Raw genomic sequence first — 17,693 nt, 5'->3', positions numbered from 1 at the left:
TCAGCAATGAATTGCATAAAAATATAGTCACAGTATTTTTAAGAGCCTCCAACAATGGAATGTGAAGAATAAGAGTATCAGTTACTAAGTGTTTGGATAGAGGCTTTTACAGAAGAGATTCTTAAATGAGTAGAAATTTGATCTCTGAATGTGAGTCCGTAATGACTATAAGAGCCAATGAATTTAAGTTTTTTGAATAAGGATATAAAATAGTCACATGTAATTGATTAAAACTCTTTCCCATTGGGCTAGTATTTTGAGTTATTTTCCTGGAGTCTGCAAATAAAGAAACATTTTTATAAAATTAAAATACATTTTAAATCCCCTTTGGCCCAAATTATGAATATTAGAAATCCAGACCTTTTTAAAGAATACAATACAAACTTATACTTTTGTATCATTTTACATTTTAGAGAGTGTGGTGTATTAAGAGGATGCCTGTATTATTTTTATTCCCATTATGTAACAGCAAGGTTGGGCAAGCTTACAGTCAAAGAAAGACACAGGTACAATAAGAGTATTTAAGACAAGGTTAACAATAATAATAAAATGATAAAGAGCAAGGAGAACAATATTAATTAAAAATTAAACCCAAGAACTTGTGTAATTCATTGTCAAATGGATTAAAACCCTCTATAAAAGTAATAAAAGAACTGGGCGCAGTGGCTCATGCCTATAATCTCAGCACTTTGAGAGGCCAAAGCAGGCAGATTGCTTGAGCCCAGGAGTTTGAGACCAGCCTGAGCAAAATAACAAGACCGTATCTCTACAAAAAATAAAATTAACTCGGCATGGTGGCACACACCAGAAGTCCCACCTACTTGGGATGCTGAGGTGGAAGGATCACCTGAGCCCAGGAGATTGAGGCTGCCATGAGCCATGATTGTCATATTCGTGCCATTGTACTCCAGCCTGGGAGACAGAGTGACACCTCTGACTCAAAAAATAAAAAAAAAAAGGATATGAGTATGAGTTTGGAGCTGTAAGCTGAGTAATTCTTAGCGCTCACACAGGGCTGAGATACATTCAAGTTCTGACAAGCTGAGCTAGGAGAGTCCTCATTGATTACTGAGGCCAACAGAAGGCTCACCTTAGTAGTGGGGCTAATTATTCTTAGTGTAAGACTGTTCCAGATCCCTCCCTAACAAACCTCTCTAAAAACTCTAAAGGATCAAGCTGTTCTGCAAGTAGTTTAGTTACTTGCTAGAACAAAGCTTCTCATGCTTTGAGGAAGAAAACACAGTCCAAACACTTGATGTTGATGTAAGTGTTTAGCAATAAAAAAGACTAATAGACAGTCTACGAAGCAGGAATATTTAAGTTATAACCAGGAGAAAAATCAGTCAATAGCAGACTCAATTGACAGATAATAGAATTAGCAAACAAGGGTATTAAACAGCTGTTTCAGCTATGTTTGTGTATTGAAAGGAAAGCATGAGTATATGAGAAGAGAAATAAAAAATATGAAAAAGAAACTAAATGGAGCTTTTAGAGCTGGAAAAAGATATCTGATATGAAAAACCCACCTAACAGCAGATTAGACACTGCAGAAAAAACAATCAGTGGACCTGAGTATGTGACAGTAGGAAACACTAACATAAAGAGAGAAACAAGACTGAAAAAAAATGAAAGGAGCCTATGGGACAGTATCAGAAAATTCCATTAAACATTTAGGAAAGAAGTAATGCTAATAGTACATAGACTTTCAGAAATACAGAAGAAAATGCTTTTCACCTGCTCTAATAGGCCAGCATAACCCTGATACCAAAATTTTACAAAGTCATTACAAGAGAAAAAAAGAATATAGACTAGTATTTCTCATGAACACAGATGTAAAAATTCTTAAAATATAAATCGTATCTAGCAATATATAAAAATGATATTACACCATAATTAAATGAGTATTATTTCAGCAATGTAAGGTTGGTTTAACGATTGAAAATCAGTAAATATAGAAAGTCAGTGCCTAGAAATCAGTTGCATCTCTATTATCAGCAAATAAATGGAGAATTAAATTTTAATGAACTTCACCATTTACTCTAATGTCACAGAATATTAAATACTTAGGAATAAATCTGACAAAAGATGTGCACAACCTTTACACTGAAAACAAAATGTTGCTGGGAGAAATTAAAGAAGTCCTCAAGAAATGAAGAGATATACCATATTCATGGATTGGATGCCATAGTGTTAATCTGTCAAATATCCTAAATTGATCTATAGATTTAATGCAATCCCAATCTTAATACCAGCAGACTTTTCTGTACAAATTGAAAAACTGAATAAATTCTAAAATTTATTATATAAATGCAAAAAACCTAGAATATTCAAAGCAATCTTGGGAAAAAAAAGAAAATTGGAGGACTTCAAGACTTCTTATAATGCTACAGTAATTAGGACAGTGAAGTGAAGTATTGGTGTAAGGATTGACAGGTCGGTGGATAGGCTAGAGGATTCAACAGCCACATTTACATGGCCAGATGACTTTTGACAAAGGTGCCAAAGCAATTCAGTGAAGAGAGGAAATTCTTTTTCAAACAAATAGTACTGGAAAAATCAGATCCATATGGGGAAAAAAAGGACATTGATTCTTTATACCATACACAAATTTGAGATGTATCATAACCCAAACGTGAAGGCTAAAACTAAGATTCTAGATGGAAACCTAGGAGAATGTCTTTTAGACCCATGGGCAGGCAAAGATTTCATAAACATGACATAGAAACAATATCATAAAGGAAAAAGATTTACAAATTAAATTTCATAAAAATTTAAAACTTTTGCATAATAGAAACCACCCTTAAGGAAATAAATAAGCAGCCCATAGATTGGGAGAAAATACAAAGCATATCTGACCAGGGACTAGTATTCAAGATAAAGAATTTCTGCAACACAATAATAAAAAGATAGCCTAATTTTTTCTCCCAAGGCTAAAAATTTGAACAGGTACTTCACAAAGATGCATGAATGAAAGTAAATTAAAAGGAACAGAATTCTCTTAAACCTCTACACATGCCAGTGGATACATGCAAAAATGCTAACACCATTAGTCATCAGGAAAATTTTTTATGAAAAGCACAGCAAGACTCTTCTGCACATCCTCTATAATATAGGCTAAAATTTAAAAGTTTGCAGTCAAATGTTGATGAAGATGCGAAGCAAGTGTAACCACTCTTGAAAACATTTGGCAGTCTCCTGTAAACATATGCCTATCCTGTGACCCAGCAGCTCTACCCCTAAGTATTTATCCAAGAGAAATGGAACTGAGTGTCTCCAAAATATTTTATAAGAATGTTTATAGCCGGGCTCGGTGGCTCAGCCTGTAATCCTGCACCTTTGGGAGGCTGAGGTGAGTGGATTGCCTGAGCCCGCGGGTTCGAGACCCGTCTGGGCAATTTGGTGAGACCTCATCTCTACAATAAATCAAAAAATTAGCCGGGCATGATAGCGCGCGCCTGTAGTTCCAGCTACTCGGAAGGCTGAGGCAGAAGGATTGCCAGAGCCCAGCAGATCGAGGCTGCAGTGGCTGGGAGTGTGCCACTGCCCTCCAGCCTGGGCGACAGAGTGAGACTCCAACTCAAAAAAAAAAAATGTTTATAGCAGCTTCACTTAATGACCAAAAAAACCCCTGGAATATCCAAAAATCCATCAACAGTAGAGTCGATAATCAAATTGTGGTGCATTCATACAATGGGATATATCTGTCAGTAAAAAGGAATGAACTACTTTACTGGCTGGTAACATATATGCATCTCCACCAAAATACTGAAAAAAAGGTGGACATAAAACTGTCTTATGATAACTTTTAATCTTTGGTTTAAAACGATTAGAAAAATGGTTGCTTCTTATATAGGGGAGGATTGGCTGAAAAGGGGCTAGGTGGAACTTTTTGGGGTGATGGAAATATTCTGTATCTTGATAGGAATATATGTTACAAAGGCATGTGTATTTGTTAACACTCAGAACTGTACGTTTAGGATTTGTGCATTTTACCTCAAAAATAAAATTTATCATATGTGGAAATGTGACTACTGAGTAGGTATTTGATAATATTAAGGAATTCATATTAATTTTTAAAAATCTGATGATAGTCTTATGGCTGTAATTTCTAAAAAAAATCTAGTCTTTTTTAGAAATTTGTCCAAAATATTTGAAGATGAAATGGTATGATGGTTGGAATTTACTTCAGAGTATTCATGAGGGAGTAGATATGGTTTAAATAAAACAGATTTGATCATATATTTATAATTGCTAGAGTTTAGTGATAGATGATTTGAGTTTATTAAAATGCTCTGTCAAGTATTTTGGGTTATTCATCTATCTGCATGTTAGAAAATTTTCATAAAACAAAGTGCAAAAAGACATTATGTCGATTGTTATATATTTAAGCACATACGCTCTCCCTGAAATCCAACACAAATATATTCACAAAAGCAACATTAAAAACTGTATAGAGATACATATATAAAAGACAGTATCAGCTGGGCTCGGTGGCTCAGCCTGTAATTCCGCACCTTTGGGAGGCTGAGGTGAGTGGATTGCCTGAGTCCGCGGGTTCGAGACCCGCCTGGGCAACTTGGCGAGACCTCATCTCTACAGTAAATCAAAAAATTATTAGCCGGGCGTGGTAGTGCACTAGCGCCTGTAGTTCCAGCTATTTGGAAGGCTGAGGTGGAAGGATCGCCGGAGCCCAGCAGGTCGAGGCTGCAGTGGCCAGGAGCAGCCACTGCACTCCAGTCTGGGCAACAGAGTGAGACTCCAACTGAAAAAAAAAAAAAAGACAGTATCCCCTCTCCTATACTGTTTGAATCTTTTTATAATGAGCATGTATTCATCTTGGAACTGGAGAAACAAATGAATTTTTGTAAAAGATTGAACAACAAAACAAGATGTAAATAAAAACTTGAGTCCATGTGATATCAAGTTAGAACTCTTGAATAAAGAGTATGCCTTAATTAGAGTTTTCAAAAACACTTTGATAAAAAAAGATTTCAACTGGACCTTACTGAATAGGTAGAAATTGTATTTCTCATGTCTTTTGAAAACTGTTTCTTTTGACACCTGTAATATTTAAAAATTTTAATTCATTATAATGTTTTTATGACATAATACTTTTTTCTTGACTTCTTGAGATGAAGCCTTTAATTAGAGGTCTAGTGATAATTAGTTTGACAATTTCTGTTGCAGTTCATTTTGGAAAACTTTTCTGCTAAGCATAGCATTTAGTATTAGGTCACATGAATTTATTGAGGACCTGAGTTTGCAAGTGTTTAGAAGAAGACGCTGTTCTTCCTCTGTCTTTTGTAAGCAGGTTATATGCACATAAAACAGCTAGAAAGATCTTCCAAAGTGCCATTTATGCAGGTACTTGATAGTGTGGTACTGAAGGAACACTAGAAAAGGGAAGAGTGTATGAGGAGTAAAGGCAGTGATGCCGCATCGCAGCCATATATGCAAACACTATACTGCAAACCAGACGGATACTCTGCAGTTTGTATATGCATTACTGACAGATATGTGGTATACAGTGTGCTGTAAATGTGCAGGAAAAGGTCTGGAAGGACACACAGCAAACACAGCAGTGATTCTACCCACTTCTGAGGAAGAGCAGGGTTATGGATATCTGTGATGCATGAGTTTTATAAGAACTAATAAATATGGTCTGTATTCGATTTATAAGATAGCTGGTGATATCCTACACTTCACTGCATAGCCATCCTGAATATTTAAAGATTTTTAAAATAATTAAGTGTTTATTGAATATATTTAAAGAATATAAACACATACATATGTATATATCTAAACATAATGTGATTAAATAATGGCCAGTTTACTTTTTTTTTTTTATTTTTATTTTTTGAGTCAGAGTCTCACTCTGTCACCCATGCTGGAGTTCAGGACACACTCATGGCCACTGCCACTGCAGTCTCAACCTGCTGGACTCAGACGATCCTTCCACCTCAGCCTTCCAAGTAACTGGAACTACAGGTGCATGCCACCATGCCTGCCTACTTTTTAAATTTATTATAGTGATGAGGTCTCGCCAAGTTGCCCAGGCTGGTCTTGAACCCCTGGGCTCAGACAATCCTCTCGCCTCAGCTGCCCAAAGTGCTGGGATTACAGGCTTGAACCACCGCGCCCAGCCTATTTCACTTTTAATGTAGAGGTTTAAGAGAATTCTGTTCCTTTTAATTTACTCTCATCCTCAGTTTAATTCACTGATAAGGCATCGTCTCTGTTTTAGGTAGTTTGCCACCTTTCCCCTTGAAATCCAGTAGAAAAACTTGTAATATTCTGCTAATTCAGGGTAGGGTTTCAGCTATTAAAATCTAAAAACCACCCAGGTTCCGTGGCTCAGCCTGTAATCCCAGCACTTTGGGAGGCTGAGGTGAGTGAATTGCCTGAGCCCATGGGTTCAAGACTCACCCGGGGAATTTGACCAGACCTCGTCTCTACAATAAATCAAAAATTAGCCAGGTGTGGTAGCATGTGCCTGTAATTCCAGCTACTTGGAAGGCTGAGGAGGAAGGATCGCCAGAGCCCAGCAGATGGAGGCTGTGGTGGCTGGGGGGCATGCCACTGCATTCCATTCTGAGTGACAGAGTGAGACTCCAACTCAAAAAGAAAAATAAATAAAACCTGAAAACCAAGCATATATTTGTATTAGCTATTTTAAAGGTGGCTCAATTTCTATAATTTATTAGGGGAAAAAAGTTTCTATTAAATGTCACCTACAAGAAGCCTCATCTATGAAGAATTAGATTATCTAGAAACCTTACTTACCTGATTATTTGATACCATGCTAAAAAAATAAAATAAAAAAATAAAAATAAAAAGGAAAAGCCCCATAGGGAATTCACTGAGGTTTTGTATTTTTATTCAGTAGTTCTATTAATGTAGTCTTATGACATGATTTCCAAGTTCACATCAGATTGGAATGGAAAGGACCTATTCGGAACACGTGTACTAATATTGAGAGACTCCAGTGGATAGCTCTTTTACAAAGGGTAAAACTTTAAAAACTAAATAAGTAGAAATGAAACATAGAAAGGAAGAGAAGATGAAGGTACATAGTTACGTTACTAACCACCCTAGCCCTGCTACTCTCCTCAGAAGTATAAACACAGAAAAATGTGTGTATTTTCTGACCTTTTCCTGTGCTTTACGTTCTATGTCATTTACAAAACTACAAACTGAGCAGGGCATGCTGGCGTACAACTGTTATCCCAGCATGTTGGGAGGCCCAAGGCAGGGGGATTGCTTGAGCCTGGGAGTTTGAGACCAGCCTAGGCAACATAGCAAGACTTCATCTCAACAAAAAATTAAAACATTAGCCAGGTGTGGCTAATTAGCCAGATGTACCTGTAGTCCCAGCTACTCAGCTACTTGGAAGGCTGTGGCAGAAGGATCTCCTGAGCCCAGGAGGTCAGGGCTGAAGTGTGCCGTGATGGTGCCACTGCATTCCACCCTGGGTGACAGAGACCTCAACTCAAAAAATAAAAAAACTCCAAAACATTAGTTTTTCTGTACTGTGCATACTGTTTCTAACTGGCTTTTTTCTCCCCTTCAACTTAATGATTTGTCTAGAAGCTTCATGCACGTCAGTACAGAAAGCTTTACCCCAGTCCTGTTCTTTTAAGCTGTTGTGGAAGTAGTTTATGGTTGATCATATATTTTGCTATTAGGGATTGATGGATTTTTAGGTTGCCTTCATATTTTCCATGTTTATAAACATGATGTTTTGAATCCCTTTTGATTCATGTTTATTTTTCTAAGGTATGTACTGGAAACCAGAATTGTTGGGCCATGGATATGCACATGTCCAGTGTTTGTCCTTGTCAGCTCGCATCCTTGAGATTGGTTTTACCATATTATACCCTCCGTCTTGCTAATGATTATTTATCTGTTTTTCTTCTTCTCCTTAGGGTTTACTAGCTTTGGGCATCAGTAAGTCTGTTCAAACACCAGATCCTTCTCATCCGTAAGGACATTGCCTTTATTTTGTTTTTGTTTGTTTCGGTGACATGCCATTGAAATAAAAACAACTAAATTTCAGAAGTCTGCAATTTAGATACCTGCAGTTTGTTAAAGATTTGGTAATTTCTTCTACCGTAGTATAATTCAAGGTATAATTTAAAGATGGAGTGTAAATTATTTTTATGCTTTATATCTAGCAAGGAGATCTTGTTTTCTTATACTTGATAATAACAAGGCACATATTTTGATTTTAGAGGTCTGTGTTGTTTTTTTTATCCAAAGAAAATCTTTAGACTCCTAGGCTGCTCAATCTAAAATTTTGGTGGTAACTTCTATTCAGTATACACTAATTTTAATCCTCCTGTTGTGATTAGGAAATAATATTTTATGGATATTTTAGAATTATTGATTTATAAAATGAGCATACTTTTCGGAATATATTATGTTAAGTCATACCCATTATTTGATACAGAGATTTTTTTTCTGTTGCTTCTAACATAGTCATTTTTTTTTTTTTTTTTTTTGAGTTGGAGTCTCACTCTGTCGCCCTGATTGGAGTGCAGTGGCCGCTCCCGGCCACCTCAGCCTCGACCTGCTGGGCTCCAGCGATCCTTCCGCCTCAGCCTTCCAAGTAGCCGGAATTACAGGCGTGCGCTTCCACGCCCTGCTAATTTTTAAATTTATTTTAGAGATGAGGTCTCCCCTGCCCAGGCGGGTCTCGAACCCGCGGGCTCAGGCAATCCACTCACCTCAGCCTCCCAAAGCGCGGGATTACAGGCTGAGCCACCGAGCCCGGCTTTGTTTTTTTTTTTTTGAGTTGGAGTCTCACTCTGTCTCCCCGATTGGAGTGCAGTGGCCGCTCCTGGCCACCGCAGCCTCGCCTGCTGGGCTCCGGCGATCCTTCCGCCTCAGCCTTCTAAATAGCTGGAATTACAGGCATGCGCTACTACGCCTGGCTCATTTTTTGATTTATTGTAGAGATGGGGTCTCGCTGCCCAGGCGGGTCTTGAACCCGCGGGTTCAGGCAATCCACTCACCTCAGCCTCCCAAAGGCGCGGGATTACAGGCTGAGCCACCGAGCCCGGCTACATAGTCATCTTAAACTTTTGAATTTTGCATTTTAAAACTAGCTTCAGTAATAGAATTTCATCAATCTTAAGGCAAAAAAATTCACTTTTATTCTGTAAAGGAGTCTCTTTTTTTTGCAAATGCCTGTTTGAAAACAAGTCACTAGCTGGGTGCAGTGACTCACACCGATAATCCTAGCACTTTGTGAGGTGGAGGGGAGAGAATTACCTGAATTTAGGGGATGGAGACCAGCCTGAGCAACATGGTGAGACCTCATCTCTACAGTTAATAAAAAAGTTAGCCGGGCATGGGGCACATGCCTGTGATTCCAGCTTCTTGGAAGGCTGAGGTGGAAGGATTGTCTGAGCCCAGCAGGTCAAGGCTGTGGTGGCTGTGAGTATGCCACTGCACTCCATCCTGGACGACAGTGACACCCTGACTAAAGAAGAAGAAAAAAAAAAGAAAGGCACTACTGTTTTCTTATCAATTATAGCTTTTGAATATTCTATAACTGCCAGGAAGTTAGTATGGAAAATAACTAGTCCTCTTGTCTGCTAATTACACATCATTACATTGTTCTACCATCACAAAGAAAGAACATTTCTTGGCCAGTTTTATATACAAAATATTTAAAAATAGAGGGTAAAAATTGTAATTTTAGGCTGCAAAGACTTCTTGTAAAGGTATTTTTACATCTACTTTAGTGCTGCCCAGCAAAATTTTCGGCAGTGATGGAAATATTTTATGTCTGTCCCATATGATAGTCACTAACTACATGTGACTGTTGAGCACTTGAAATGTTGCTAGTGCAACTGAAGAACTGAATTTTAAACTACATTTAGTCTTCATTAATCACATTTAAACTGGCATGTATCACTAGTGGCTTATCATTGGGCAGTGTAGATCTAGGTAATTAGACGTCAGTACGAATCGATAATTTTTTAAAAACACCTAAAATGCAGCTAATGCCATTTATTTATATCTTAGTTTACTTTAACTTAAATAAATATATATCTGTTACTTTGAGGGGAAACTTTAGAAGAAAGTAAATTTTTCTAAATGGGCTGATTGTCACATTGTCACACTTATAAACTGGGAATTCCCTATGGCAAGATTACATCTTTGTAAAAAAAAATTCAAAGCGCAGTTTGAGTAGGAATTTTTGTTTGGGTCAGGCACAGTGGCTCATGCATGTAATCTCAGAACTTTGGGAGTCTGAGGTGGGAAGATCACTTGACACCAGGAGTTTGAGAGCAGCTTAGGTAACAAAAAATAAAACCTGTCTTTGAAAAAAATAAAAAATAATTTTTGTTTAAATCTGCATCTCCCAGAAGGGCACCAGTGGGTTTGGATTTGGGAGTAAATTTCCCAGGAAGTATTTTTATGAATGAGTGATTGTTTTTCTACTATGGCATATTTTTTATTTCCTTTAATACTCAGCATTGTATTGGTACTTACAATGTAATGTGCATACTGACCAAAGATCCTTGAAAAATAATTGAGATCGTAACACCATGAAAATACTCAGAAAACTGAAGCTCTTAGTTCTAGTAATAGTTGGCAGTTACTATATGCCAAGCTATTCAGAACCAACAATAAATGATATGTTGAAAACTGTCCAGTATCCAGCATCAAATTATAGGTAATATAAATCATGCAGTGACTGTACAAAAAGACCAAAATATTCAATTAGAAGCTGCATTACAAGGAAATTTAAATGTTATCCCATTCATTAAACATCTGAATGCATTTTTTAAAAGATTAATTTTAACAGGGTCTGTTATACATTATAATAAAGTAGCTCTACTAAATCAAAAAAATAGGCCATTTGGAAAAGGGGTTAGAAAGTACCTGAATTAAGTGGGATTGACTTTATTTTTATATATTTTCAAAGATCTTATGGGATGTTTTCTCTTTTCATGTATATTACTTTTCTGATTATATTTGAGTTTAACAATTACATTTTACTAAATTATAAAACTGTAACATCTTGATATTCTAAGAAGTTTTTTTTCCTTTTTCATTGACCTATTAAGCATATATTTTTAAAGGAAGCCATTTGTATTTCTTGCAAGCTATATTACATTCTTTTTTATTTTTCAGGTATGGATTTTCAAATATGCGCTATATTTCTTCTCTAATTAGTGGTGTTGGTATTTTCATGATGGGTGCAGGACTATCTTGGTACCATGGAGTCATGGGATTGCTTCATCCTCAGCCAATGGAATCTCTTCTATGGGTAATCCTTTTTTTTCTCCTCAGTTTTGAAGTAACATGACATAGTGGTTGAGTGCCATACAATGCCTTTGTCATATTGGAGTTTAAGGGGGGAATAACATGTACATTCTTGACTGTGTAATATGGGATTATCTGTCTATAGTTGTGTTTTTAGTACATGACTGGACTTAACCTCTAAATCCGTGTGATTCTGTGATGCTGAACGAGAGGATCTCTGTAGATACAGTGATTAAGCACTGCCTCCTTGATTAAAACCTTGGGCAGTTCCATTAATTTCTCTGGTTACTATTGCAGAAGAAAAAAACCTTTATTCACTTTTAGTCCCAAGAATAGTCTCATATCAGTAATTAAAATATCCAGGCCCATGGAATGGCCGTTAAGTTGGAGCTGCACTGAAAGTTGAAGCTTCTCCTTTCCCTCGTTCTGGGTTCCTTCAGGTAGGAAGCCTGCCCTGGGGACTGGGGGGAATGGTCACCTGTATTTTCTCCCAGAGCTTCTACCCTTCTTTCCTACCCCCGAGGCAATGTTGAAGGTTGGGAGAGAGAATAAGAAAGATTTTACTAACTAGTGTCATTTTGTACTTATTTCCTGTGATCTCTGTAGATGTTTAAAGATGTCTTTCTCTTCCATGGGCACTCCTTGGAGGTGTCCCTGCTTGGCTGCTCTGATTGTAGCTCTCCGAATTGGGACAGAGCACATCCTCTCAGCTTCTGCTTCTCAGGGTAGTTCCAGATGTGGCTCAAGTTGCCTTTGCATTTGGCAAGAGTGCCTTTCAGGCAGTTGATCTCTTTAGAAAAGACTCCTACTCAGTGTCTTCTTTATGCCGGGGTCCAAGTATTTAACACAGACATCCTAAAGACCCTTTCTGTGGGAGTGCAGATTCTTTCCCAAACAGCAGTATCTACTCTGCTGCCACAACCCATGTCCGTTAGTAGACATGCATGTGGACTTACTGCTCAGGTGTGTCAGACATAGTTGCTGGATGTCCACACCCCAGGGGATACACACCAAGCTCCTGAGTAATCTCAACAGCTTCACAGCTTTTACCAACGAACGCTTCACTTTGGCCTCCTCACCTTCAGCTCTCCTCACATGGTCTAGTGGGTGTGGAACTTGCATGTGGTCTGATTGGTGGGTGCCCCAGGCTTGGGCCGCCTTCTGTGCAAGGCCTGAATAGATAGCACAGCCTCATTTTGGAAGGTGGAGGTACTTATAACTTATTTTCTTCTCTGTGTTGGGCCATAGTCAGAATCAGTGTCATCTTGATACACCATACAAATCAGCATAGCAAGTCTGTTAAATTAGGCTTATTTACATTTGTTATGCACAAGCTTTCTGCAGTTTTTATCGACTAGTTTCTTACCCTAATACATTTCATATAATTAAAATAAACAAATGTATTTCCTCCATTCTGAAAAGGTTTGGCTACTTTATAGATACCTCATTGTCCTAGCATGTATCAAATTTGTACACCATCACTTTATAAAATCAAAGCAGTCTTGAGTTAGAGATTAAGTAATTAGTTAAATTTTCAATTGTGTATAAATTTTAAAGCTTGTAGAAGCTCTTGTGTCTTTTAGTAACTAAATGATTCCATTACACTATGGCCCTTTGGTAAATAAATAATAGATTCAACACACCGTAAACCAGTTTTTGTTTCTTAGGTATTGTTTTGGAATCCTTGGCTGATGGATGTGTCTGCTTTTATTGGGTGATGTGTGGCATAAATTCTTTCAGGAAGGAGATGGAAGGATTGAAAAGTGTTACTGGAAAGCTCAGCTACTATTTATGCTTCAGGTTGGCAGTTAGATTCAGTGGAAAGGGTCTAGGATTGAGACTGGAAAGCTTGCATTTTAGTTCTCACTGTGCTGTCATTGCTGTGTACTCAAGGCAAATCCACTTATCCTGGAAGATCTCAAATTCCTTCACGGAATTATAAGTGTTGAACTAGGTTTGAAATTTTCAAACCTCTATTCAGGAAAGCCTAGGGTTTCAAAAATTGTTGAAAATTCTGAAGATTTAGTTTGAATTTTATTAAAATGTTGAAAAAAATTGTATTGCTAGGTTAATTCTTTGTATACCTTGGGCCAAATCTTCGACATCTTTATGTAACTGAAGAATGTCCAGGGACTGCAAGGAACATGTGGTGCTACCAAAAAAAGGAATGGATACTGTTTATATATAACTAATCTTTCTGACTCAGGATACAATTGGTACTAGGCATCCAAACAAATCCAGAAAGTTACTTGAGTATGAGTGGTCTTACCGCCTCTGGTGTCTACAACCCAGAATTCAAATATTTTGCTCATATCTTGTCCTCATTTAAGTTGTTTCTTATTAATATCCTTAGATATAAATTTATGTTTCTGTATCAGATATTGCAAACTTCATGTGTGAATAATTGTATTGGAATAATTTATGCTTCATTTTAATATTTATTTTTCTAGGCATATTGTATTTTAGCAGGATCATTAGTGTCTGAAGGAGGTATGTACTGTCAGAAAGTAATTCATTATTCTTCATTTAGTAATATATATTCAGTGGTCCATTAGGGTAGTTGGCTAAGTTCTGTTGATTAAACAAAAGTATAGGAATGGGAATCTCAGCTTTATTTACTTTTAGGGAGTAAAGTCTTTGTACAATGTACTGCGGTTATTCCTGTCATGAATGGGAGTGAGGGGCAAGTATGTTTTGTTTTTGAGTATCATATCATAATGCTCACAACATTTGAAATGGCATGTAAAACATGTAACTCTACAGAATTTTAAAAATCAGTCATTAGTGGCATTAATCAGAAGAAGCCTGTCTCTTTTTGCGATATGAATATTTCAAAGATTTTGAAATATACAGCCATAGCAGTATTGTGACAAAAAACTGCTAATATCAGTATGAAGCTGCCTAATTTACTGCTGGTGCTCTTAAGTATGTTTACTTCTGAAACTCTGTCACTTTTTATCTACTGTGTTCCCTTCATCAGCTTTTTAAATTAATATTGTTTTTGATGGACAGATCATAATTGTATGTATTTATTGGGTCCCTTATCTTTAAAAGTTTGTGAAATGACGATAGCACCACCTGCCTCAAAAGGTTGGAGGGGATCAGAAGTGATAGTGCTTAGTATGGTACCTGCCAAATAGAAGCTGTTCAATTAAGGCTGTTGTTACAGTAATTATATTTAATTGTTGTGGGTTTAGAATTACTGGGTTTATCTTATTATAATGATTAATTGGAATCTTGATAATGACTTGTTAATATAGAACTTTTCCTTATTACCAACCCCAACGTCAAAATGTTATTTATTTTTTGAGATGCCATCTTTAAAGTTTGGAGGCATAAAGTTTCTTCCTTGCTGATATGAATGTTTTTCTTTTAGCAACACTTCTTGTTGCCGTAAATGAACTTCGTAGGAGTGCTCGGGCCAAAGGAATATCATTTTACAAGTATGGTATGTATTTTAGAAACCGGGTGTTTCTTTTGCCTCCTTTATTTGCTTAAAATTACCCAGGACTGTTGTTTCGTTCCTAATGGATGTGAACAAAATATATCTCAGTGTTGTCCCTATATGGCTCTTACATATACTTCAGCTCCTTTAAAAAGAGAAATGTAGTACAATTTGAACACGGATACTTTGTATTTGACTTAAGCAGAGCTGCCCTATTGCTATACATTCTTATTGTCATTTGAGAAAGTCATTTGACTTTATGTATCCGTTATTGTTGACATTTAAGCCAAGAAGAGATTGTGTTTGCATTGAACAGGGTTTTTAAAGTCATGATCTCATATACAGTTTAATCTTAATTCATATGTTGATTTTATATGAATACTTACTAAAATGTTACCTGATAGTGTCAAGATTTCAGAAATGTTCTTTTCTTGTCTCTCCTCCAATGACTAAGTGATGGAAAGTCGTGATCCTAGTACAAATGTTATATTATTGGAAGATACAGCAGCAGTCTTGGGAGTGATAATAGCAGCCACTTGCATGGGCCTTACTTCTATAACAGGTAAATATTCCTTAAATTATAGGTGGTTTATTTGTACTGCCTAAATAATACTCTGATTTGTGAAAATTTTCTCTCATATCATTGAATAGTATGAAACCGATACATTGTTTAATGTTAATTGCATATTTATTGATTTATATAAGACATTTGATCAAAAGTATCCAGGTTTATTTGAATCGTAAATTTCTCTGAATTAAAAGTAAGAAAGGCTGTTGTTAGAAGAGGGTTTCTTTAAGTTCTTCACCTATAAAAGTATGGATAATATTTGCCTTGGTAAGCCCATAGGTTTATTAAGATAATATGAGAACTTGAATAAACTCTAAAGTCCTAAATAAATATACAGCAAGTCCCCAAATAACTTCATTTTGTTCAACATGGTTTTGTTATAATGTTGATAAGAAAAACATCTGTTACCAACTGTGGCTACCATCTGTCTGGAGTTGGCATGTTCTCCCCATGCCAATGTGGGTTTTCTCCATGCCCTCCTGTTTCCTCCCACATCTCAGAGCTGTATATGATTGGCCTTGGCTGTCTAAGACTCTGCACTGGAATAAGCAAATTGCGAAGTGAATGAATGAATGAATGAATATATGAATACAGATTATTGTCAAGTAAATATTCATAAATTAGACAGTCGTATAAATGCAGAAATAACCGATGCGGTATAAAAGCACTAGTGAGCCCATCACATTTGTGATTGTTTATTTTTTAACTACATGGTGGTAAGAGGTGTTCCCTACAATTTTCACTTTGCAAGCATTTCATCCTTGATTTAACCCACTACTACTGCTGCGCTCACTGATTCACCAAAACTTGCGTAATTATCTTACTTAGTTTTTATTATTCTATACATATTCTTAGATGTATGTGTAGCTTACATTTGTTGTAGTGCTTAATATTATAAGTGTTTTGTATCTTTATATAGAAGTTTAGTGATATTTTTGTGACCAGAAATATGCCATAGGAACTTAACTCTTGTTTACATCAGTCTATGGTAAAATTGGTTTCACTTAAAGTCGCAGTTCCCAAGAACTTGTGGACAGCATTAAATAAGGGCTTCCTGTATATTGTGGCTCTTGTTCATTTGTCTTTTTCCACCCTTGGTGCCAGTTATAACTGCTGCTGCCTTCCTGTTTGAAATGGGTTCTGTCTTCATTTTGGTAGCTAGTTAAGTGTTTTGAGGGCCAGTACAATACTGGTAAATGAAAGGACAAAATCCATTTTATTTTTATCTTCTAAAACAAAAGAACCACTTAGTATGAAAAGACTCGATTTATAAAGTTGGGATTCTCTTGAAGTTGAACTTCTATTCTTCCCCATTTGTCTTCAAATGTTTAAAATAATTTTAGGTGACAAGCTTCCATAGTTCTGCGGTATTTCTTCAAATAGTCTGAAATATGACTAGCTCTTTCTCATTTCAGTGCACATTTTAAGACTAAACCATTCTCCAATGTTTAGTGTGATCTGAAATAAGTGCAAAAGTATTGATTGTTTTTGTGGTTGACCTTACATTACAGTTTTAGATGTCTTTTTGAACATAAATTATTAGCAAAATTGTAGGCTTAAGAAAAGTGTGACTTGATGTGTAAGTTAACTTTTAGTAATTTGTTTTCTTTTACTTAATAATAGAAACCAATCAAATTACTCTTTAAAAAATATGTACATTATATGGTTTACATGAATTAACTTTTAATTAGCTAAACCTATTTATTTATTTTTTAATTTTGAAGATGTGGGGTACAATTCAGGGTCAGGTATACAGATGTTCATTATGCAGGTACCCTTGTTGATGAGGTATGCCCCCCCCAGCAGTATTCCTCTACTGCCAATTTCACCCCCATCTCCCCTGGCAGTTTCCAACTACTGCCAATCCCTTACTTACAGTATTATGATAATTGTTCAAGGTCTGCTTATGAGTGAGAACATGTGGTACTCAGTTCTTTGTTTCTGTGATAGATCACTCAGTATTAGATTATATACTCGAAGATCACTCAGTATTATATTATATATTCGAAGTCCATCCAAGTTGCTGCAGAGTTCAAAATTTTGTCCTTCTTTATGGCTTCATAATATTCCATCGTGTATATGTACCACTTTTTTTATCCAGTCCTCTTTCGATGGGCAGCATGGTTGGTTGCATTAAAGCAATTTAAATGAGACTAAATAACATACCTAGAAATACACATTTTATAAAATTTCTTCTTCTAGCTAATATTCCTGTGATTTCTGTAGGATAATTTACACGAATGTATATTTTTAGATAAAAATAACTTCAAGCCAGGCTCGGTGGCTCAGCCTGTAATCCCGCACCTTTGGGAGGCTGAGGTGAGTGGATTGCCTGAGCCCGTGGGTTTGAGACCCGCCTGGGCAGACGAGACCTCATCTCTACAATAAATCAAAAAATTA

The 17,693-nt window shown here is 36.6% G+C and overlaps 1 protein-coding gene across 2 annotated transcripts in view; it reads left to right on the top strand.

Moving 5' to 3' along the window:
- Positions 1-17,693, top strand: part of SLC30A9 (solute carrier family 30 member 9) — a 92,841-nt gene that overhangs the window by 55,479 nt on the left and 19,669 nt on the right. For both annotated transcript variants that reach the window (XM_008073023.1, XM_021706447.1), the window contains exons 10-14: positions 7,926-7,981; positions 11,149-11,284; positions 13,731-13,770; positions 14,657-14,728; positions 15,180-15,287. In XM_008073023.1, coding sequence (XP_008071214.1) covers positions 7,926-7,981; positions 11,149-11,284; positions 13,731-13,770; positions 14,657-14,728; positions 15,180-15,287 — 412 coding nt within the window. The remainder of the gene's footprint in view (positions 1-7,925; positions 7,982-11,148; positions 11,285-13,730; positions 13,771-14,656; positions 14,729-15,179; positions 15,288-17,693) is intronic.

The sequence above is a fragment of the Carlito syrichta genome, unplaced genomic scaffold, assembly GCF_000164805.1.
Source record: "Carlito syrichta isolate Samal-C Ts95f unplaced genomic scaffold, Tarsius_syrichta-2.0.1 Scaffold315593, whole genome shotgun sequence".
NCBI lineage: Eukaryota > Metazoa > Chordata > Mammalia > Primates > Tarsiidae > Carlito > Carlito syrichta.
This window is presented reverse-complemented; position numbering and strand designations above follow the sequence as displayed.